Source organism: Vulpes vulpes, chromosome 3 (genome assembly GCF_048418805.1).
Source record: "Vulpes vulpes isolate BD-2025 chromosome 3, VulVul3, whole genome shotgun sequence".
NCBI classification, from domain to species: Eukaryota; Metazoa; Chordata; class Mammalia; order Carnivora; family Canidae; genus Vulpes; species Vulpes vulpes.
The window spans coordinates 124,358,819-124,383,017 of NC_132782.1; the positions used below are offsets into that span (position 1 = coordinate 124,358,819).

The 24,199-nt window shown below is 38.8% G+C and overlaps 1 protein-coding gene across 5 annotated transcripts in view; it reads right to left on the reverse strand.

The window, feature by feature from the left end:
- Window positions 1–7,349: 7,349 nt before the first annotated feature.
- CDC14A (cell division cycle 14A) overlaps window positions 7,350–24,199 on the reverse strand; it is a 178,622-nt gene continuing 161,772 nt past the window's right edge. For 3 of the 5 annotated variants that reach the window (XM_072754506.1, XM_072754503.1, XM_072754505.1), the window contains one exon: window positions 7,350–9,620. In XM_072754506.1, the coding sequence (XP_072610607.1) occupies window positions 9,591–9,620 (30 nt within the window). In that variant the 3' untranslated portion in view covers window positions 7,350–9,590. The remainder of the gene's footprint in view (window positions 9,621–24,199) is intronic. The other 2 variants (XM_072754504.1, XM_072754501.1) reach the window with 1 other exon arrangement.

The window sequence follows — 24,199 nt, forward strand, 5'->3', positions numbered from 1 at the left end:
CCCCACTGGTCTGGAGATTGCTGTTTCTTCTAATTCTTTGCCAGATGAACACATTCAGGTTTTTAATTAGAAAAAAAGATGCCAATATTTACTCCTACACCTCCTGCTGCCTTCAAAACCATCTCAACACACGCTCCTCCTCTCTAAAGGCTCCTCTGACCACACTTTCTTTTCAAGTTTTGTCCACACTCCCTCTCTTCCCTCAAGAACATCAGCATTTCCCAGGGAAAGGGTGTCATCAAAATGGATGGCCACCGTTGGGGTGTCTGTGTTCCTCAGAAGAACTGTGAATTGAGCCCAGTGGTTTTGACTTTGTATCTGTAGCTCCTCGGTAGCTGCTCAGTAGATTTGGTTGGATGAGTGAATGAATAAAATCGCACAGTCAACGCTCCGATGTCTCTGGGTCAGTGTGACTTCTGTTCTTTGATTCCTCTCTCACTGTCTCAATTCTTTCTAGACCGTCAAAGACACCAGAGGCAGCAGCCCATTAAACTTGCCCAAATCCTTTTTGATAAAGCCCCTTCAAAGGGTCGCACCTTATGGGAAGCTGTCTCAAGCAAGGCTTCACTCAAGATTTCTACATCTAATGGCTTAGAGTCTACCCAAGAAAATGAGATCTACGTAGCGCTTATTTCTGAAGCCCTCAGAGAAAATATGAAAAAGGTACAAGTGAAATAAAAGGGTCCAATCTAAACCTATTATGAGTCAGGTACCTGGGATAGAGCAACAGAGGACAGATGTTAGTAGGGGAGGGGGATCACACTTCACCAAACACAACACATGACAAGGCTTCTTTCTGAAGAAGGAGGAAAGTAAGCTGACCTCTTAAAGGACTGACACTATGGGGCGAGGGAAATATGTAAGAAGAAGCCAAAAAATGTAATTTGCAAGAGAGGACAGGGCCTATATTTGTCCAGCACATCATTTGGAGCACTGGGCAAGTTTGTGTAGGAACAAGAAAACATCCGAGGTATTCAGAGTCCTTATTTGAGTACATAACATGCTTTTGGAAAAAAAATCTGGAAATACAATCTGTTATCGTCATTCAGGTTAGCCGACTTGAGGGAGTGGAGGATTTAAATCTTTTACTCTTCTTAATCTCTGATTTTTAAAAAATATTATTTATTTATTTATTCATGAGACACAGAGGGAGAGAGAGACACAGGTAGAGGGAGAAGCAGGCTCCATGCAGGGATCCTGACATGGGACTTGATCCCAGGTCTCCAGGGTCATGCCCTGGGCCGAAGGCTGAGCTAAACCGCTGAGCCACCCGGGCTGCCCAATTTCTGATTTTTTTTTACAAGAATAATATTACATCTTAAAATAAAAGTAATATATTGAGTAAAACCGGAATACATGCTTTCAATAAAATGTTATAAAATAGAAATTCAATTATAATATAGTCGGGTATATCAGTGCATGGTGTTTAATAAACACCTATTTAACACCTATTAAAACCAAAAGAATGATACAACTTGGAAAAGAATTGCCCAGGGTTTATCATCATTAGGACAATGTTAAAAGTCATCTTAAGAATCCCTTAATGTCTTCAACCTGTTTATCAGATGAGCGCAGAAAGCAGCTTTCTGTTGTGTGAGCATTTCAAAAAGGTGCACAAGCAGGTTGCTGTGGAAACCTCACACCTGAACTTTCTGCCCTTTGGCCAACTAATCCTTTCCATTCTACCTTAAAACAACTTTTTTTTTTACAATTTTAAGAATTTGATTTTCTTACATTAGGTCCCAGTGTTTGAATTCTTGTACTTTTTTAGACTCTTCAGGCTAGCTGAGAATCAGCAAGAGATTATTACTTTATATATGTCTCGAAGGCTCCCTGCCTCAAAATATGGTCTATTTTCAAAGCCATAGCACGTTCTAACCAAACTCTCCCCGGGCCTCACCATGTGTACACCAGCCTGAAGCCTTAACATGCTGAGAACTGTCTTACTGGAGATGTTTCTGCTTATTTTGTCTTGATGTGCCCTCTCACACCAGTCAGACTGGCTACATGTAACACAGCAAAAAGGCCAGCAGTGAGGCTCTGCTCTTGAGGCCGAGCTTAAATCCGGGCTGGCCCACTTGCTGGCCGTAGGTCCTAGGGCAAGTCATTCACTTCTTTACATCCCCTTCCTCCACCTGAAGCCTCTTGGTGCTGCTGTCTAGCAACGTAACTTATGTATTGACTTACAGACCTATGGCAGCTAGTGCATTGTCTGGCTTACATTAATCACTCCAAAAAATAACCAGTTACCGTTTCCCCTGGGCCTCCCTGCTTCTGCAGGGCTGCAGGTGCCAGGCTGGAAACATAACTGGGATCATTGGAGCTGACAAAATATTTGCCTCATAGGTCTTTTCCTAAGAATATTCTTGGGAATTTTGACTCGTACAAGGCCCATCCAGGTGGCTCAACCTGGGGGTCAGGAGACATGGGAAGCCTGTGGGCACCTGTAACTTCCTCTGCACAGGCAGCCTGCTGCTTTACTGAAGGGGGTTTAAACCTCTTTGTGATTGCGGTTTTCTCTATTTTGAAAAATCCAGGCCTTTTTTATTTATTCTTAATTTATTTTAGATTATTCTAGCTCATCCTTTTAAATTTTCAATTCCTAACTGTTTTATTTTTCAGTCTCATTCTTTAGATTTGCCGTTTACCTCATTTTAAGCAGTTTCTCAATTTATATCACTATTTTATCATTTTAATTTCTATTTTTACTGTTTAAAGTGTACCTTTCTTAGAGCTTCAGTATTGTCTATTTTTTTTGTGGTCACTATTTTTTATCTTTAACCTTTTTCAATTATTCTTTTACTCCAATATTTTTGAAATTGTCATATTGTTAAAGCTGTCTTAACCTATATTTTTTATTTCTTTCACTTATTAAATAACAGGTAAATACTAGGAGCAAAATCTTGAGACTAGTTTACTTCTTAAAACAAAGATGATTTAGGGCATTTTTCCTACTCTAGTTTATCCCAAAATAAAACCACTTCTGAATGTATCCGTTTAAAAGCAAAACAGAGGAGAGCCTGGGTGGCTCAGCTGGTTAAGCACTGGATTCTTGATTTCTGCTCAGGTCATGATCTCAGGGTTGTGAGGTGGAGCCCAAGAGGCAGGCCCCACACTCAGCCAGGAGCTTGCTTAAAATTCTCTCCCTCTCCCTCTCCGCCCCCCTTTCACTCTCTCTCAAAACAAAAACAAAAACAAAAACAAAAACAAAAACAAAAACCAGAAAAGAGAACTGTGGCCCATCTGGAGCACTAGAGACCCAAAAGGGTAGCATTCCTTTCTACTAGACCACAACTCTCCCCTCCACAAAGAAGTCTCCAGAAATAGGGACTGTGGGGCAACCTCATAAAGTAAAATTACATATCCATTTCAATGGGCTTTGGTTACTACAAAATTAGCTTTAAAAAATAGGGTGCAAAATACATTTCCAGGGCACCTGGGTGGCTCTGTCAGTTGGGCATCTGCTTTCAGCCCCGGTCATGACCTCAGGGTCCTGAGATCGAGCCCTATGTTGGGCTCCCTACTCAGCAGGGAGTCTGCTTCTCCCTCTCTCTGCCTCTCTCTCGCAAATAAATGAATAAAATCTAAAACAAGATAAAACAAAAATATGTTTACATAGCAAAAATGAGACTGATGTCTTTTCAAGGTGGGCTTTGGCTTCCATCTGAAAACAGCTTCCCTGATGATAATGGTGGTTCGCTTTGCCCAGATCTTGCAAACGCTAAGGTTTATGCCCAACACCTGCTATCCTTCCGGAAGTCTAGAATTTTGGTTCATGCTAATCAGAGGGTACTTACATGACCAGCTCCCAATAAAAACCTTTGGTGCTTGATCTCTAATGAGCTTCCCTGGTAGACAACACTTCACTTGTGCAGTCACCACTGGTTGCTGAAGAATGAAGCACATCCTATGTGGTCCCACTGGGAGGGGACCCTTGGACGCTTGCACCTGGTGTCCTCCAGACCTTACTCCACCACGCGTGTCTTCCCTCTGCCAATTTTGCTATTTCCTTTCACTGTAGTAAGTCTTAGCTGTGAGTTCAACCATATGCTGAGTCATGTGAGTCCTTCAACAAATCATAGAACCCGGGGGGTGACCCGGGGGGTGCCGACAAACAGGGCTTCTCCTAGCTCCAGAATGGCTGCTAATTAGTTTCTGACTTAGTCATTGATGGTTAGCTCTCTTCCAGACCAAATGAGTGAACTTTTCCTCTTTTGGATTACCCTAGAAATTAACAGCCCCAACCACTTGTCTCTTCAATAGGAATCCTTAATGAAGGATCATTTCCCCCAACAGATTGAACTTTAAAATAGGTCAAACCATTGTAAAGTCTCGGTTTGCTTGGTGGAGTGTCAGGGTCTCTCTTGGCATTCTCACCTCTTGTCACACAGGACAGCCATCTCGGGACCAGGTCCCCTCACTCAGCCTTTGGTGCAGTGTCTGAGGAGAACCCCAAGGCTGGTGCTCCGTGCTGATGGGACTGGAGATTCTCTGAGGCAAAGGTCTCTGCTCTGTTTTGTGTTTCCTGCATTGACATGGCCTCTGGCCATTACTCCATTATCATTGAAGGCACGTGATCTAAGTGATAAAGTAAGGTACTAACTCTGCCTCAAGCAGCAGGAAAATCTCAGGCTAGCTGCTGTACTTGTGAAGGAAATTGGTGTAAAGAATGGCCAAGGGAGAGAAGTAAATAGTATATCTTCTTAAATCAGGAAAAACTTGCCCTATCCATCCCCGCTGGTCACAGCCAACAGATGTCATGTTATTTACAACCCAAGCTATAGGAGGAGAAGCTAATTGATTACATCTTTCTAGAATTGACAAAACTGTCTGGACCTTGCCTCCTAGGACATGGTATCTCTCTCAGAATGTGTAGTGTGAAGTCTCTCTGCTGGCAAGAAACCTAGATTTTTAAAAATGATGTCATTTCCTCCAGAGTCTTACTTTTTTTTTTTTTTAGACAAAAAATGGATTGTCTCCTTTAATCAATCTCAAATCTTTAGGACCCCCATATCTTCCAAGGTTTTCTCTGTACAAAAAGGCATATATTTCACAGATTCATCTCCATTAGCTCTCAGCAAAGGCCAGATGTACACTAGATAAATGATAGGTAGATAGATAGATAGATAGATAGATAGATAGATAGATAGATAGATAAATGGATAGATGATAGATACTTATATAGACTATCATTACACTATTCTGATCTCTGATTTCAATTTGTTTTTTCAAATTTTCTATTCTATGTACCTGACAATCATTTTTGGAGATCTGGGTGTCAAGATTGACAATCTCACTTGGAGAAAATCTCTTCTTTAAAAACATTTTAAACCACTCTATTGGGGCATGATTAACATCCAAAAAGCTGTGCATATTTAATGTATATAACCTGATGGGTTTGGTGGCAAAAGCAGTTAAGCTAAGATCTACCCTCTTAGCAAATTAGAGTACAAAGTCTCAGTTATGTAAGATGAAAAAGTCCTAGAGATCTACTGTACAGCATAGAGCTTATAGTTAATAGTCACGCATTATACTATTCTTAAAATTTTGAGGGAAATAAATCCCAATAAGAAGTCCTGGAGCTGACTGAAGGTGAGCATTTAGCATAAATTTGCCCAGCCTAGGAAGAGAGGACAATATCCTGTAACATCTGAGAGGGCTATTCATCTCAGCTTCAGCCCAGCATCAGTTGCCTCAAAATTTAGTGTCAGAAGAAGCCCCTTCTTGCTCCTTTGTGGTACACTTGGTCCATTCTTTGAAGCCAGCTTAAATCCTTTTGTTAGAGAGTCATAATGTAAAAAAACAAAATACATTTGATAGATCAGTACCCTTGAAACTGAAGTTTCATGTCAATGTAAACATTTGCAGATGGAGTCATTTCTACAGTTACTACCTTGACTCCTAATTTTCACTTGCAGACCAACCTCTCAAAACAGCTTTGGTCAACTTGATTTGAACCAAAGGAGAAAAAGCAAGTGGTGATGTGAATCACGTCTATTTCGGCGATATGCCAGCTAAAGGAAGGTGTGGTGACTGCAAAGGTCAGTTAACTTATGTTTGTCCATTTAAAACCAGTTCCAAATAACCGTATGTTGCATCAGAAGTAGTCTTCCAATAGAAGTTTCTACTTGCACTCACTCAAAAAGTTTAAAATTCCCTAGAAAAGCTGTTTTTCTCTTTCTTGATATGATTATCATAATTCAATCCATAGAGAAGGAACTGGGTGGGAATATATTAACATTTCAATCCAGCTCAAAATAACTTAATACAATTATTTTCTACTTTCCATTCCAGGGGTGCCACTACTGTGCAACCTATGTGTAAATAAAAGCGTTTTATCTTAGGATATAAATTATGTCGTTGTAATTGGAAATTTCCCTAATTAATCTTCAGAGGAGACTGAATTCTTGCTTTGCTGTGTGTTATAGAGAGGACTGCAAGGCTTTTGCAGGAACCATGAACTCTGCCTTACAAGGGCACTTGGGGAGAGAGCACAGGCTTTGTAGAGAACCTGAAACACCAGAGTGCTGTTCAGCTTACATTCTAACTATTGGTTTAAGCAGAAACTTTTAACGTATTGATGGCTTAACAAATGTCACAAAGGAGAGCTTACAAAAGTGCGAACGATTTTGAAAATACATTTCTGTAAAAAAGAAAAAACATTTCTGTGGCTCAGTGTTGGGAAACTCACGTTCCTGCCTTAGGTGCACCCCAGCTGAATATATATATATTGGGTAGCCTCTCAGGTGTGTCTTGAGATTTATAAATTATTTGGCATCCACAGATGTCACAAAACCATGTGAACTCAACAACGGCTAGGTGAGATATTTGTGGGACTAATTAACTGATTAGTTTTACTATTTTTTTCATAAGAACTGAATCCAAAGAAAAAGATTTTCTGTCCTTCTACACAGGTTCATGAATTCGTAAGAACTCTCCTTCTCTAAGATGTGGTCCCATGACAACCTCCGTACCCCAACTGTCTCATGCAGTGTTGTGAGAACTGCTAATTGGCAGATTCTCAACTCAAGAAGTGAAACCTTCCCACTCACACCCTTTCCTCTGTGTTCTGAAAAAAAAAAAAAAAGTTTAAAGACAAAAGAGAAGGGCACAACCTCAGAAACATCACAACCCGGAGAGATCTGGTTTAATGCAAAGGACATCTTCAACAAATAGTGCAGTTCTTCCTCTCGAGCTGGCTCTTCTGGACATAGATCCAAGTGGGAGGTCTGTTCCATTTGATTTATTTCTGTAATTTCTCCTTTAAGAAAAATGGCCATTCTTCTCCAAAGCCACCGATCACCAGTCTATCATCCAATAGTCGTAAATAACCAAGCAGGACCCAAAACTCTGATCACAATCAGTGTTTTATTAACAGAAAGGAAAATTATATAGAGAAAGACAGCAAGAGCCTGACATCTAACTTTTGTGAAAAGCGAAGTATAAGATTTCTTTGTGCTCACTGTCATATACTTCAAAAAATGGCCATAACCTGGAGAGTTAATAAAAGATAAACTAAAAATCCAGAAGGAAGAGCCTGTGAAACTTGAAAGGCACCAACCAGATTGGATCAAGTATAAAATTATAAAGAGACTTCAGTACATTGATAACTCAAAATGCAAATTATAAAAGTCAGGGAAAACAGATTGCATAAAATTTTTATTTATTAGCAGTGCATTCTTCTACACTTTAAGATAGAACAAAATATCTTTTGGAAGGTAAACTATTTGTAACAAAATACATGTCAACAATTTTTATTTCTGGAGAATTACTTTGCTATATACTTTCTATATTATATATACATATACTTCTTGGTTTGTCTAAGTATCTCCATGTGTACAAATAACTTTAAGACATACACATGTAGATACATGACTAATATACCACACATAATTATGGAAAATTTATAGTAGTCAATTTTACAATCATTTTAATAGCTGCACACAAGTTAGTGTTCACAGAACAAAAACTGTCAATATGATTCCCTTTTCCCCACTTCAAGCATCATCTGAATTACTTTTCACTGATAATTTTTTAAAAATACTATCATCTTTCTATACAACTAACCAATCTATTTTTTACAGGAACTCATAATAAAATATTTTACTATTTCAGCTTTAGAAAAGGTAGACAATTTAATTCCACTTCCTTTAATTTTTGACTCCTAAGACCTACAATTCATTTTTTTTCCGTCAGCTTAGTGCAATTACTTGGTACTGCAGTTACTGAAGTTTAAGTAATGAACCTGAGCCAAACAGTCATTCAAATGCCTTTTTGAAATGTAAAACACGAACGAGATGTTTTGCTGAAGCATGTATAACAGCCTCAAGGTACCCTCTCCTAATAAATAGATTATAAATAACTCAGTGGTTGAGAGTGAAGCACTTCATACGGATCCATTGACTGTGAGTAGTCCACTCTGACAATCAGGCACTGAAGCCTCCAGGCTTCCCAGGGCTACACTAAGATTACACTTCTCGCAAAAGGGCTGTGAGTACCTGCAAGGAGTCCCTTCGTTTTCACTGTCAGGTTTCTGATATGCTGGCTTGTGTGTTAGGTATTTATAATCTGTTTCAAACACATCTCCTTTGATCCAGAGAACTACTTAGCAGCATCTTTTTTCGGTTTTCTCTCTTCATTGATTTAAAAAACTGGTGCCAGACCATATGTGGTTACAGACAACAACCTCGTACCAAAAGCAGAATGTCCTAACTGCGTTAAGGGCTCTTGTGAGAGGAGGAAAGAAATAAAAGCATGTGGAATGTTGAGTCATTGAATAGAGCAAAACCGTGTTTTCAGCGCATCAGGAGAAAGATTCAATGAATTCGGATCTCCAACTGGATGTTAAATTTTGTGAAAGCCCCACAAGGATGCAAAACTAAATGGCTCAGTGACAAAAACAAAGGGAAAGGAAATGGTCTAACAAAGCCATATCAAACGATCCATCGTCCTCCTCTTGCCACAGATCAGCTTGGAAAAACTCATTTTATTAGATTGACTTCTCAAAAGAATGAACTGATCTGCCATATTTATAGTGGGAACATAAAAATCACTTTCCAAAAACTTTCTCCCTTACTTTCTGTTAATAAAGAGGAATTATATATTCATTGTAGACAAAGCCATACTAAACAAATTCAAAATACAAATTTTTGGTAGCAAACAGCAAGAAATCTAAGTCAAAATATAGTCTAGTTTTTACATAATTTTATATATTTATAAATTTATCAAAATAGTCTTTTAAAGTTCACCATACATACATAATAATGTAACACTGTACATGTAAGTGTAATAACAAATGTATTACCGAAATACATTAAAAATAGTCTTTCAAAATACCAAATTCAACATTACAACTGTCTTAAAAAGTGTGGACATCACCATACACATAGTTTCAGTGCATTTGTAGTAGTCATTAGCCAGAGTTTTCTGGTTTCAAGTCTCTTGAAGGTCTTATGTTAGCGCTCTCCTGAATTTAAGGTGAGAAGGCAGAAAGACTCCTCCGACAAGCAGCTGCTTTCTCTCTACATTGCTCGTCCAGGTGAAGACACTGTGTGTAAGAGAGGGACGGCTTTCACCGGAGTGGCGGGGCCTTAGTAATGAATATATTCAGACTGAAGGGACTGTGTGGGGAGAGACATAAACCCGGGTTAAAGTCCATCACATACAAAACTTGTAACACATCCTGCTGCTTCCTCCTTCCACACACAAGGCAGTTTGGGTCTATTATATAAAAGATAAATGAAATAAACTAAGAAGACAATAGAAAGGGATGAAGACAATAGAAAGGGATGAAAAGAAGCATTTGCTAAAAATAAGACACTCAATTATGTGACACGATTGCAAGAAAACTGTATTTTAAAAGGCTGACGGTTTATTCAAAGCAGTTAAAAATTAAGTATTATTTGCAAATTGGTAGGTGGCACCAAACTCACTTCTAAGCTTTGTGCAATAATCTTGAGTTTGATTTCAAAAATATGAAATGACATTTGTAACTAAATTGAAGTTTATTAAAATATACTTTAAGATTATACATACTTTTTAATTGAATCCAATGCATATCAAATGTTGATGTTTCTAATGCAGTAGAATTAGCAGTCAGTTAAATAAATTCCTTAAGAAGGCTTGAACTTAATAAATGGCTTACAAATTCTTTCCATTTAGGGGGAGAGCATTACTAACTTTGCAATTGAAGCTTAAGACCCAAAAGCATTTGTGCAGAAGAATCTTGCAGTCATAACATAAGAAATAGTGGACAGCTTTTGAGAAAAGTAAACACTGCAAATCCCTCCCACGTCATATTAAATATCACATGTAAAAGGAACATGATTGGGATATGTAATCAAGAATGCATTAATAATAGATATTAACCAAGAAAAGATAAAGAAGGGTCAAAAAATTCCCAAATACTTCTTTTTGAGCAAACAGCAGTTAAAAAGAAGAAACACAAATTAGTCTGAACGTTACCAAATTCTTTTGCACAATTCTTCTAATCAAATACCTTCCAACAACAGTTACTCTATTTGCTGCTACATGTCCTTTTCTCCTCCCCCAATATTTCTTTTTCAAATTGATCTGCAACATGGTATTAATAGGTCTTCTCGATTCTGAGACTAGTCCTTTTTGTTGATGGTAGACGTTTCAATAAAAAAAACAATCTCTCTGTTGTGCAAATAATCTACAAAAGGATTCAAACTATCTTTGTTCAGCTTCCAATCCCAATCCCAGTGAATTTTATATCCTACAGACAGCCATTTTCTAAGTATCTATCAACATTGTGAGTCAAAAAGTTACCAGCCTGGGATCCCTGGGTGGCGCAGCGGTTTGGCGCCTGCCTTTGGCCCAGGGCGCGATCCTGGAGACCCGGGATCGAATCCCACATCGGGCTCCCGGTGCATGGAGCCTGCTTCTCCCTCTGCCTGTGTCTCTGCCTCTCTCTCTCTCTCTCTCTCTCTGTGACTATCATAAATAAATAAAAATTAAAAAAAAAAAGTTACCAGCCTGCCCTCAAAGGGTAAAAGCCCATGCTGTCATACAAACATAAAATGAAAAGACAAAGGTGTCAGCATTCAATAACGTGCATAGGGTAAGAGTAGCACTGTAGAGAAGCAAAGCATGAGGCAAAGAGTGGGAAGGGAAGGCTTGGGGAGGGGAGTGGTTCTTGAGGCTGCAAGTTTCAAGGAAGAATAAAACTCTTAAGAAGGAGAATAGTGTTAGGAGGAATGAGAAAAGTTGTCAAGTTGACTTTGTCACTACAGAATGTGGTTTATGCCACGGCTTCAGAACAGGGGAGATGATCAAGAAGGAACGCACTAGAATACAAGTATACCTGAGCTCACAGAGAGCATAAGGGGTAAGACTGAGAAAGTCCAGCAAAACTGGTCTAATGCCTTGAAGCCCACATACATTTAATGTGTAGGACCATCAGTTGCCATCCTAACAACAGAACTTAGAAGTGGCCTATCATTTTTCCAGCTGCTTTTTCCCAGTTTCTAAGTCTAGCAAGTAGACAGAGAGTGCAGGGTCATTATGATCTCCTCCGCTGAAAGACTGCCAAGCCTGCATGCTACACATTGGCCAATGCTTTCCTAGGAATATTTAAATGTTGCTTTTGTTCCAATTAGAAAAGGTATCTGTGTTACCACTAACAGAAATTATGTAGTTCTCAGATTGCCGTAAATTTAGAACAAAGTTGCTTTTGCAAGCATCCCTAAAGTTCCATTCAATTCTCAATAGACAGATATAGCAAAAGAAAAGATACTAGGCAAGTGACTTTTGTTAAACTAACCTTCTCCCAGGATATTTTACATATGCAGCAATATATAGAGGGTAAATATGTATGTACCTATCTTTATTTATTTTATAGAATTACAATGTCCACTGAACTGGAAAACAGAAATAGTCTAGAATGATTTTAGGGATTTTTATCATTCATATGAAGTATATACTCATATTTGCCCTCTGGCAGAAGCCTTTCCCTACACACAGCAGAGGTCATAAACTCTGGCTGCTGTATAATCCAACCTACAGATACAGTTTAGCACGATCCCCACTGCTTCCCACCCAGTGTGCTCACTTAATGTTGCCTAACTGGCTCTGAGTCCTCCACAAACAAATAGACATGATTTGGCTGAGGAATGGACCTTCTGTCATGCTGATTAATTCATTCAACAAATAGTTATTAAACATCAATAATGCATGTGGCAGTAGGGGATGATTAAAAATAAGATACCAAAGCCCTTCCATGGTTTCTTTAATGTGGTATAAAGAAAGTGAAAAGAAATAATAGATCAGTAAAAAAGGGCTTAACAAATTATTCTGACATTAGCATTTCGTAGCAAATTAACTTCTTTTCAACTTCAATCTAAAACAAAAATCTTAATGGAAGTGGAGTTAGGGAAGAAAGAATTGTTAAAGTCTAGGAGACATGTTCACTTGAAAAAAACCATAACTAGTATTTCAAGGCCTTTTCACCCGAGAAGCAATCATGCGGGAGGACAGTAACATTTAGATTTCACATGCTTCCATGATGCAGTTGTACAAGGGCCTCTGACTCATCTGTTACCTGTATCCTACAGTTACTAACAAATACCCCAGAAAACACAATAAACAGTTATTAGCACTGCTAATTTTTTTTGCACTGCTAATTTTTATAGCAAAGATGCAAATGCATTTTGTACTCCATAAACAGTATCATTACTGCTACTGATTTCATTATTCAGAAAATAGGTTAAGGTACAACTGTCTGAATTCTTAACAAACCGGATAGATTACTGAAGAGGTCGATTATTCTGGGAAGATACTTCTTGAGTATGTCCTATATCCAGGCACAGTTCTAAACCTTTTGTATGTTTAACTCATTATACACTCCAGACAATGCATTTTACAGATGAGGACAGGGAGGCCCAGAGTGGTGAAGTACTCTGCCCACGGTCACACAACAGGAGCGGTAGAGCTTGAATCTGAGCCCCCGCAGCCCAGTCTAGTTTGAAGCCCGAACACTTAGCTGCCACAGCATAACACCACAAGACACTTCTAGCTTTTGTCCTGTGATCACTTGCATAGTCAAGTGGACATTCTCTACCTCCCTAACATGGACAAGTAATGACCAGAAGCAGGGTATGATCCTAAGTGAGGAAAGAAATATGAAATTACAAAAAGAGAAAGCAAGCAATATTCATGATACTGTAAAGGAGATATAGGCATTTTAAAATGAAAAATCCTTTAAGGACCAAATCCAAAGTAAATTTCAGGAATATTCTAAAAATAAGTTTTCTTTATAAAAACACCCATGCTTAAGTATTCAGTTTAAAGTTTTAATTCTACTTGACCAATGCTTATCATTGTCATCAGAATTAATACCTGATGCATCTTAAATTTTAAAAAAAATCCAGGAATGACAATGGATATGGTTATGAAGGAAGTGGCACCTGAGGTGTAAATATTATTTTACAAGGTAGTGCTTACTTATTTATATAATTCAGAGATTTTAATTTCTCAAGAAGAATATCCAGGTTCCTGAGCCAGTAAGTTTAACGGGTTATAGTGAGTTAAGACCAGATGAAGTTCATCATGAATATATGGTGTTTTTATAGTGTGAATACCATAAAACTAATAATACAGCAATATTCAGCCTGCAAAATAAGGATAAAATTACCTTACACTTGCAGCCCCCAAAATTTTTATGTCAAAATATAAGCTTCCATCAAGAAGTCTTGTTCCCTGAAAGCAGTTAGATTTGACATAAAACAAAGTGTTAGGTAAGGAGATCAAGACAATTTGTTCTGTTCTGGAAATTTGCTACTAATCTGTTTTGGCAGATGTAGGTAGTGACTTTAAAAATTTAGCTATTCTGGAGGTGTTTCTTTTTTAAACAGCCCAGTTACCTAATCATGGTAGAAAAATGTCTAATAATTATAGATATAAATACTGTGAGATGATTAATAAATACAACTATGTGGACTATCCAAAACAGGAAACGGTAAAGAATAATGAAAAATTTAGGTCTTTGCCCAGCAAATGAATGAAATGACGTCTTAATGTTCAAATAACTTAGACCAAAGGCCCCATGACCTGGAATGTTAGTTTCCTACTAGGTCAAAATCCTGATTCACAATTGCCATGTGCTTTTGCCACCCTGAATTTTTCTCTCCTGCATTTCTCCATCTTGCCTAATCCCTTAAGGAAGAAAAAGTAGTTTATGTAACTACCACTGGTTTGAGTCATAACTACAGAAGCAAGAAGCACCTTAAAAAGTGGTTTGTTTTCATGGCAAAGATAATTAAAAGAAAAAATATGTTTGGTAATGTGGTATCTTATTTTATATATAACTCCAGTGTTGAATTTTAATGAACAAATGGGGAAAAATAAACACCGAGGAATAATAAGTTGATCTATAACTGCCTCTGTACTCTGGGGTCTTTTATGTCTTTGCAATGAAGAGTTTCCAGTTTTTGTATTGCTCGTAAGTTACCAACACACAATATGTGTGCATCAGTACCCATTTCCACAAATGTGGTTTCAAAATACTGAAAGTTTTTGTCTTTGCTAACATAATAATACTTTTCAAATAACACTAGTAGAGAAACATAGCTAGATAAGGTTTTACTGGCATCATATTAACACAAAAAGGCTAAGGTTTTTTATAAAGTCAGCTCTGAAAGAGGTGCAAACATTTTTCTATAGCGTTCTCTAAGCATTTCAGGGACTCCCAAGATTTAACAAGCCAATTTTGGTTAATTAAAATGCTATACAAAATACTCTTTCACCTTCTTACCTAACTTTTAATAGATTCTTTTTTTTTTTTCTGAGTGAACTTAATCTCTGCTATTCAACAATCATTTAAAAAGCTCAATTGTTGGATGACAGATTGTTGTTGACACTCTACTTGACTCAGCCAACCATTCTTGAGTTTTTTCAGTTCATTTGAACATCAAAATTATATCAATGCAAGCCCAGTTAAAAATGCATTGTCTCTTATTTTAGTAAAGCCACATTGCTAGAAGAAAAAAAAAAACACCTCTCAGATGACTGTATATTAAAGCTAAATCTGAAAATCTGCTTTCTGTTTTGTTACTGCTTCCTGTGCTAACGGTAATAAGGGGCTCCTAAGCACCCTAGCTCTTTGCTTCCCATTCATAGTCCTAGATATAGGATCCAATTTTTAGTTCAATAAATATTTATTAGGCACTCACTACACTTTGGAACCTGAGACAACAAAGATGCCTCCAAGAAGCTTAAAAGCCAGCAGAGGGAAGAGAGAATTACATACAGCTTAACTAGAATATGAGAGCAACAAGAAGGTGGGGGCAGGGGGGGCGGTGAACAAAGTCCCACAGGAGTCAAGAAGGATGGGTCAAAAGTGCTTTATCCAAAAGATAACTGTGGAGCCAGGCCAAGAATTATAAAACCAAGCAGAGATAAGGAAAAGCAGAGTGAACCATGTGTGCTAGGGTTTGGGTACGAGGCAGGATGTGGCGCTCTTGCACAGTGCCAGTCAGTATGCCAGAGAGAGAGACAGCTGGAGCTATATACAGCTGGAAAGAGATACAGCTGGAGAGACATGGGTGGGGAGGCACACGGTTAGAGAAGGGCCCCGAGTGGCAAACCAAGGGATCCTGACTGGACCCCACGGGCAAAGTAGAGCCAACAATTCAGAACACAGCAATGGTTTAATCAGCTATGTCTTAGAAATCTAGCACTGGTAGCAGTACAGAGAAAATATTAAAGATGAGAGATACTTAAGGCAGGAAGAAAATTTAACGGGCTATTCCAATAGTCCATGAAGACCTCAATTAGGGCAAGAGTGATGAGAACAGAAGAACAAACAACAAAAAAAATCAGACATCTCTGAGGGATGGCTAATAGGACTAAGTGGCTGGATGTGCAGAGGGAAAGGTAGTGGTAGGGTCACAGAAGATTCCAGATTTGTAGTTTGAATGATAATTACTAAGCCAGGAAACAAAAGGAAGAACAGGAAATTGAAGGAATGTGTTTTCTGTCCCAGGAAATGCCCACAGGAAGTCAGAAATGTAGATCCAACACCAAGGAGGTGATTACCCAGAGAAGTAGGCCAAGGTCAGAGCCTTGGGAAAAATCACAGAGGTGTGGGCAGAAGAAGACAAACAGGTAATGATTTAAGGGGTAGGGAGGAAAAGAAATGGGAAAATAGCATTCTAAAACTCAAAAGAGATGAAAAATAATAGACAAAAAAGGTGGTTGACATTGTCAAGTGCTACAGAAAGACTAAGAAGGAGGAGACCATCTGACCTGGCCTTACAGAAGTCAAGGGCAGCCTCTGGGAGAGACTCTCACCAGAATGGGAGGCCACCTCGCTTGCCCCAAGCTTGGCCACAAAGGAAACATTGTGAGAGGTGACAGGATGGAGGGAAGTGATTGGCGAGACCACTCTGACCGATTCGGATGCACCTGTTTGCAGGTGAGCAGTCAAATGGACGGTAAGAGACTGAAGACATAAAGGAGGAAGGACGTGGATGGAGCAACTCTCTAGAACAGTCCAGAAAGAATAGTACAGGTGGGTAGCGTGATGGGAAAATAGTAAAGATTCTTGTCACCTAAAAGAGAAGGAATAAAGCAGATACACTTTGTGGTAGAGAAGAGGACAGTTAAGGGAAATCACTCCTGATAAATTCTATGTTCTTGGTAGGACTCAAGGCAAAGTCAACAAAGGGTGGCTGTGTTGACAGAGAATGTTAAGAAGTTTTGGAATAGCCGGTGTGAGGAAGAGCAAGGGAGCCAAAATGAGATAATTAATTAAAGTACTATGATGAACACTGAAGGGCCAGGCAAATGAGAAATTCATTTGAAATGGAGTCAACTGGCAGCAAGGTAATGGCATTTTCGCCAGTAGTGCTTAGAAAGAGAGAGACTTGAAACAGACATGAAATGCTTGGATTGATCTTATTTTAGAGGCTGGCAGTGAAGTGGCTACAAAAAGAAGACCCAAGTGTAATGGAGAATGTCAGAAAGAGAAAGCAGAAAGGACTATGTGGGTCAGAGAGGACTGGGGAAGCAGGCAGGGAGCATGGGGAACGGTTAGTATGTGGAGTAAATGTCTAAGAGGAACCTTACCAGATTAAGGATACCAGAAGCAATGCTCTGAGCAATAAAAAGGTCAATGAGATGGATTTCCAAATAAAGAAAAATAAAGATCACTGGAGGAGTTAAGGAAGTTTAAAAGAGTAGCTGTGAGACTTTGACCAAGTCACTGCCTCTCTGAATCTTGATATTTTCATCTGTAAATTATGGACTAAATAAATAAGGTAATGTATATATGAAGCACCTAGTCCAATGCCCAGCACATTGGAGCTACTCACTAAGTCACTGATGATGAATGATGACAATAACGATTAGAAAAGTATCACAGTCATTGAGAATGTTGGCAATAGCCTGGTAGCTACAAAGGAAAGCCAAAGCCCTCAAGGAATGAAGATGAGTAAATGGTAGTGATGAGGACACCAAAGGAGTAGCAGATCACTGGGTGGAGTTTTCAAAGGAAAGGAGAGTCTAAAAACTGTCTAAGTCATCAGAACACAGCATTTTTTACCTCTTACCCATAAAGATTTGGGAGTCACCAGAGAGAAAGCAATTTGCACTTAAGTGGTGAATAAGGGGAATTAGGTTGGAATAGGTCAACCTTATTTTGCTCACTTTCAGACGGACATGTTTTAATTTTCTCTTTTAGTTTAGTTTACTGCTTGCAGTTAATGTCTGTGTTCCCCACTACCTCCAAATTCATGTGTTGAAATTCTAACCTTCAGTATCATGATATTAGGAGGGAGCCTTTGGGAAGCAATGAGGTCATAAGAGTGGGGACTCTACAAATAGGATTAGTTTTCCTATAAATGTGGTCCAGAGAGCTCTCTCATCCTCACACAGCCATGCAAGGATTCAATGTCCATATATAGATATATTATGGTGGAATTGTAGAACTTCGAGGAAAGAGAGACAAAGCTTATAATGATTGGTTTTGCTCTTCAACCACAGAAGCTTCTTAAGCAAAGGATGACATCAGGAAACTAGTATCTTAAGATGATTCTGGCGGCAGCACAAAGACAGATAGAAGGGACCAGAAAAATGAGGGCAGGTAGGTGATCAATTAAGCTGGAAGATGCCATCATGGAGCTTTTAGTCTAGTGGGAGATAATGGCCTACCTTCTTCCACTAAAACAATACTGTGCTCATAGTAAATGCTCATATACATATTAGATCATTTTTTTAATTGGACAAATCTTTACACATATATAAAAAGCTCTCTCTTTTGCTCCTGGCCAAATAAATAAATAAAACAAGATTACAATAAGACTGTTTTCTATTGACTTAGCAGTATTATTGGTATCATGTGAAAAAGAAGGTATCAAACTAAGTTGAACAACCAAGGTAATTAGTAACTCTGATGTCATTGAGATTAAGGCAAGTTCTGTATTTGAAAGAGTCCTTTCAAATGAAGAGTCAAATACAGCTGATACGCTTGTACAGTAAATTAATGTAAACCACTATTTAACCCTGGAAACTAAAATTACCGTTAGCTCTATCTGCAAACACTGTGCGTACCTAACAGCTGACACGTAAATTTAAAGGCACCAACCAAACCACGCTGACCTCAAAACAATCTGATGCTTTGTCAAGAAACATTCTCTAGTCCCCTTAGAAAGGAGACAAAATACCAATGCTGAATAAATATCAAAGACGCAGTTCAAAGACGGAGCTCACATTCTTGATATTATTAACATCCCTTAGCTGAAAATTCCATCAAATTTAAAGGAGTGCAACAACAAAGAGGGGGGGTGGGGAACCACAGCAACTTAAACATACAGGGTTACAAAGATAGTACTAATCCTTGGTATTAAATAGAATACTTGATTAATCTTTGTGATTCAATATATTTAAAATCAGGACAGGATGACAGTTTTTAAAATGGAGAACAGGCAGAGGGGAAAGATATCAAGTTTAAATCAAGAAAAGCTATTAACATCCCATTGGAAATGGAAGCATTTTATTGGGAATGGATGTTCAAACAATCAATAAGTAGATCATCACTGTCACACAAACATTACTCCAAGGTAAAAATGTAGCAAGTTTAATGCACATGCCAATGATTCAGGTTTTCACCTCACTAGGGATTTTACCAAGCTGGATCTAATATTTTGATCTTATTCCAAATCATACTTTAATAATCAGTAATTCCATAAAAAAATAAATACACACACACACACACACACATATATATACATATATATTTTTTTTTCCTAATGCCAGAACACAGAACTTAACTTATTCATTAGGCTACCAAGGTTGTTCTGGCTGGCACTGGTCAAATTTGAGATAAAGAAAGAGAACAAACTGGTGTTTGCCAGAGTACATGGAGTGGGGGGTGCGCAAAATGGGTAAAGCTGAGTGGGAGATACGGGCTTCCAGTTATAGAATGAGTAAGTCACAGGGATGAAAAGGACAGCATAGACGGCACCCGGGTGCCTCAGTGGTTGAGCATCTATCTGCCTTTGGCTCAGGGTGATTCCGGGGTCCTGGGATCAAGTCCTGCATTGGGCTCCCCTCGGGAGTCTTGCCTCTCCTATGCCTGCGTCTCTGCCTCTCTCTGTGTCTCTCATGAATAAATAAATAAAATCTTTTTTTTTTTTTAAAGCACAGCATAGGAATAGAGTTGATGGTGCTGTAATAGCATCGTATGGTGACAGATGGTAGCTACACTTGTGGCGAACACAGAAGAACACAGTAGAACGTATAGAGATGTTGAATCACTGTTGTATAACTGAAACTAATATAACATTGTATGTCAACTACACTTCAGTAAAGAAGAACTAGAGCCAACAATAATGTAAGTGTAAAGGGACAGAAATAATATTGGAGACAAAAATAAAACTGCCTTATGATTACCAAAAAACAAATAAATTTACAATGAAGAACTCATCTACAGAGTCTTCAGAACCAAAGAGCAGACTAACCAGCTGAGTGTAAACACGGCTGCACCCCATCACACAGAGAACTGCATTCAAGGCAATTTCAACTGTGGCATAAGAACGCTAGGGTAAAACAGCACATACACACACTACTTCATTTCAATTTTCCTCTCAACTGTAAACCAAAGGAACATTTTAAATTCCTTTCTGTCAGGCAGCCCCGGTGACTCAGCGGTTTAGTGCCACCTTCAGCCCAGGGTGTGATCCCGGAGTCCCCATATCGAGTCCCACGTCAGGCTCCCTGCACGGAGCCTGCTTCTCCCTCTGCCTGTGTCTCTCCCTTTCTCTCCCTCTCTGTGTCTGTCATGAATGAATGAATGAATGAATGAATGAATGAATGAATGAATAAATAAATAAAATTCCTTTCTGTCTAGTACTATGTTAGAAACCATAAAATAGGGCAGCCTGGGTGGCTCAGTGGTTGAGCATCTGCCTTTGGCCCAGGGCATGATCCTGCGGTCCCAGGATTGAGTGCCACATGGGGCTCGGTGCGTGGAGCCTGCTTCTTCCTCTGCCTGTGTCTCTGCCTCTCCCTCTCTGTGCCTCTCATGAATAAATAAATAAAATGTTAAAAAAAAATAGAAAGAAACCTAGAACTTTATGAAACTTTGTAGGCTGACACACAAAGAAAGTTTAAAAGTTGGAGACCAGTCTCATATATATAGACAACACGTAAGTAACAAATACAGATGCTCGGGTATATAATAGTAACAGTACATAAAGTGCTAACTATGCATCATGCCTAGGAATAGAGGTTAAAAAGGAAAACATTCGGTGGGTTCAATTTCTTGAGGAAAGCTTCAGAGAGTAGATGGAAGGTAGCATATCTCTTTTAAAATGAGATATTGGTGAAGAGGGCAGGGGGCTTTCAAGAAAGGGCTTTCCAGGGGTGCCTGGGTGGCTCAGTCGATTAAGCATCTGCCTTTGGCTCAAGTCATGATCCCACAGTCCTGGGATCGAGTCCCACATTGGACTCCCCTGCTCAAGGGAGTCTGTTTCTCCCTTTCCAAAGGCCAAGAGGTGGGCTGTAATGAGAACAATCTGGGGAAAGAGGACAAGGGAATGGAAGTCCAGGGACAAGCAAGGTCAATGAGGTACAAAGATACAATAAGGGGACCACTGATAGACAGCTGAAAGCTCAACAGAGGCATTCAGGATTAACGTTCTAGCACTAGGGGATCCTGGTCACTTTTGAACAGGTGAGTAACATGCTGAGATTGGTATATCTTAGCTGGCCAGGCTTTTTTTTTTTTTTTTTTTTTTTTGCTGGCCAGGCTTTAAAGTGGGCTTAGCAAACCACAGCCCAGGGGTCAAATCCAACCTACCACCTGCTTCTGTCAATAAAGTTTCACTGAAACACAACCACACCATTTGTTTATGTATCGAGTTGAAGAGTTCGGACTACAAAGCCAAAAGATTCACTATGAGGCCCTTTACAGAAAGACCTTGTGCCCCTACTTACAGTATGAATTAATTAAGAGACTGAGTTATAGGAAGATCAATGAGGCTACAACAATAACAAAGATGAGAAAGCAGCAGAATAGAGGGAAATGGGAAAATTCTAACAGACAATGAATGGCCTCACCGACATAACCGGCAACATCACCATGAGAATATCTCTGGAAATGTCTGGAGACCAATACGTAAGAGTGAGTAACAAAGCTTAACAGAAGTTACTGCTTAGTAGCATAGTAATAAAATCACCAAAAAGATCTTAATAGGTGATGCCCAAAGCAGCTTTCAGAAGAACCTCATTATAGAGCAGCTTATTTATTTGTATATACCCTACAGATCAATACAACAAAAGCTTATTCTAAAAGGCTACTCCATATAGCAAAGATTAATGTGACCTGTTAATGTGACACTGAAGTGACAAAAAATTATTTGTAACCAATCTGACTCTATATATACATATATATAATATATATATGTATTTTATATATATTATATATATATTAATATATTTATTTTATGGCAAAGCACATTATTTTTACAACTCCTCAAAAAGCTCAATTGTTGTAAAAAAAGATGTTTACTAAGGACTATAATTTTTCTTTGGGTAGTTAAGTTTCCATTTGCAAAAATAAATACATCATTTAAAAATTAATAATAGGGCGCCTGGGTGGCTCAGTGGTCGAGCATCTGCCTTTGGCTCGGGTAGTGATCCTAGAGTCCCAGGACTGAATCTCACATCAGGCTCCCCTCAGGGAGGCTACTTCTAGAACCCTCTAACTCTCTCTGTGTGTCTCTCATGAATAAATAAATAAAATTTTTAAAAATTAAAATTAATAAATATATAGTGGATCTGTTGGTCATTCATGATTACTTAATAGCATCAATACTACTATGGGTAGTAAAACATGAAATAATTGATAAAAATAAGCATAGCGTTTAACCAAGGACACCTGCTGAGAGGTAGAGACGGAGGACGCAGATAGGGCTCAGACTAGTCTCCATGCCTTCAGGGTTTTTACCAAGAGCTGTCACGCACAGACTGCTAGGATTATCTTCATCAAATCAGATCTGATCAAGTCACTCTGCTGACAAGATTCCGAGTTTGGAATCTGAACTGCGCCTCCCAGTTTGGCTTCAGCTTAACTTTATAGCCTCATCTACAGTAACCTCCCCTGTCTTTAGCTACACTGGAACACTCACTGCTCTTAAAAACAATAATAGCTGACAATTATTCAGCACCATCTGTATGCAACTGTGTAAACTACTTCATCTGATCTCAGTTAATCATCACAACCACCCTATTACAAAGATATTGGGAGCATTACCACATAAGCTCCAAGGCCTCAGAGTAACACTAACTCCTTTCAAAGTACACAGCTCTATATCAAATTTATATAAAATGTAATATTTTGCATTCTTTATCTCTCATGGGTCCCATCAAATTGTATTAAGCTGCAGAGTGCACATAACCTAGATCTGCCCCCTAATTATTATTATTATTCTCATTTTACTGAGGCTCAGAGAGATTAAATAATTTGCCAAAGTAGTCACTACAAGGAATTAGATAAAATTTGAACCTAGGTCTATCTGTCTTCAGTACATAAAAAGTTTGCCTGCACTTCTGTTCTTATGGTTCCCGTTGCCTGCAATGACTATTTCTCCATTTCCTCCTATTTTCATCACTAGACTCCCAGCAGGCTCCCATTCACCCTCCAAAGCCCGACTAAAGTGTTACCCCTTCCTCACATCCTTCCTTGACCCTTTCTGCAAAGATGAGATATACCTTAGCTATCCTGGTATTTTAAACACCTACCACAATATATATGAATGACATAATATAATCAAAAGCGTATGTTTTTTGGAGTCAAATGGACCCAGGTGCAAATTATGCTTCTGCTACTTATTTGTGGTACAATCTAGGCCTAGGCCAAAATATTTAACCACTCAAACCCTTAAGTTCTTCATCTTTAAAATAGGGGCAATAACTCTTATCCCATCAAGTCATTTAAACACCCAACCATTCATATACCCATTCAAGAGATACTTAATGAGTGCCTACTGTATGCTAGTCACAGAGTATATGACTGTGGCACAGAAAACAGGTATAGTCCCTACCTTTAGGGAGCTGACAATCTGGTGAGGGATACAGGTAAGTGAACAGATGATTAAAATGCAGAGTGAGAAGACTACTGATTAAGACCACGGCAGGGCATAGAAGAGTTTATGGGAAAGGCATCACGACCAACCCCAGACTTCAGAGGTCAGGTAAGGACAGTGGAGATGAATAGCAATTCAATGGTAAGTCTCTTAAAAATAAAACAGAGCAAATATTCAAGACAGATACCTCAGGTAATTTGAACTTAATAAAATACTTCCACCCCACCCACACCATAATCACACGTCCCTCATTTCTTAAGCATTTGAAAACTCCTCTAGAATGTCAGGGAGGGAAAACTGACTTTTTTTTCCTAACAATAAGTGGGTTAATAAAAATAAAACCCTGTGCACTGGCCTGGGCAATAGAAACCCGAGACTCACAGAAGCGGCCATATAAATAAAAATAAAATCTGATTCTTTCTCCGCATTCTGTCACAACCCTAAGAACTCCTTAACATTTGCTCTTGTTTTCTGTGTTAAAGCGTTTAATGACAGAACAAGGAAATCATTTTTACATTTTTCTGGGGGCTGAACTGCTGCATAAAGTGAGAGAGCAATTGCAGCTTTCAAAAGAGATGCTAATTGCAGCTTCT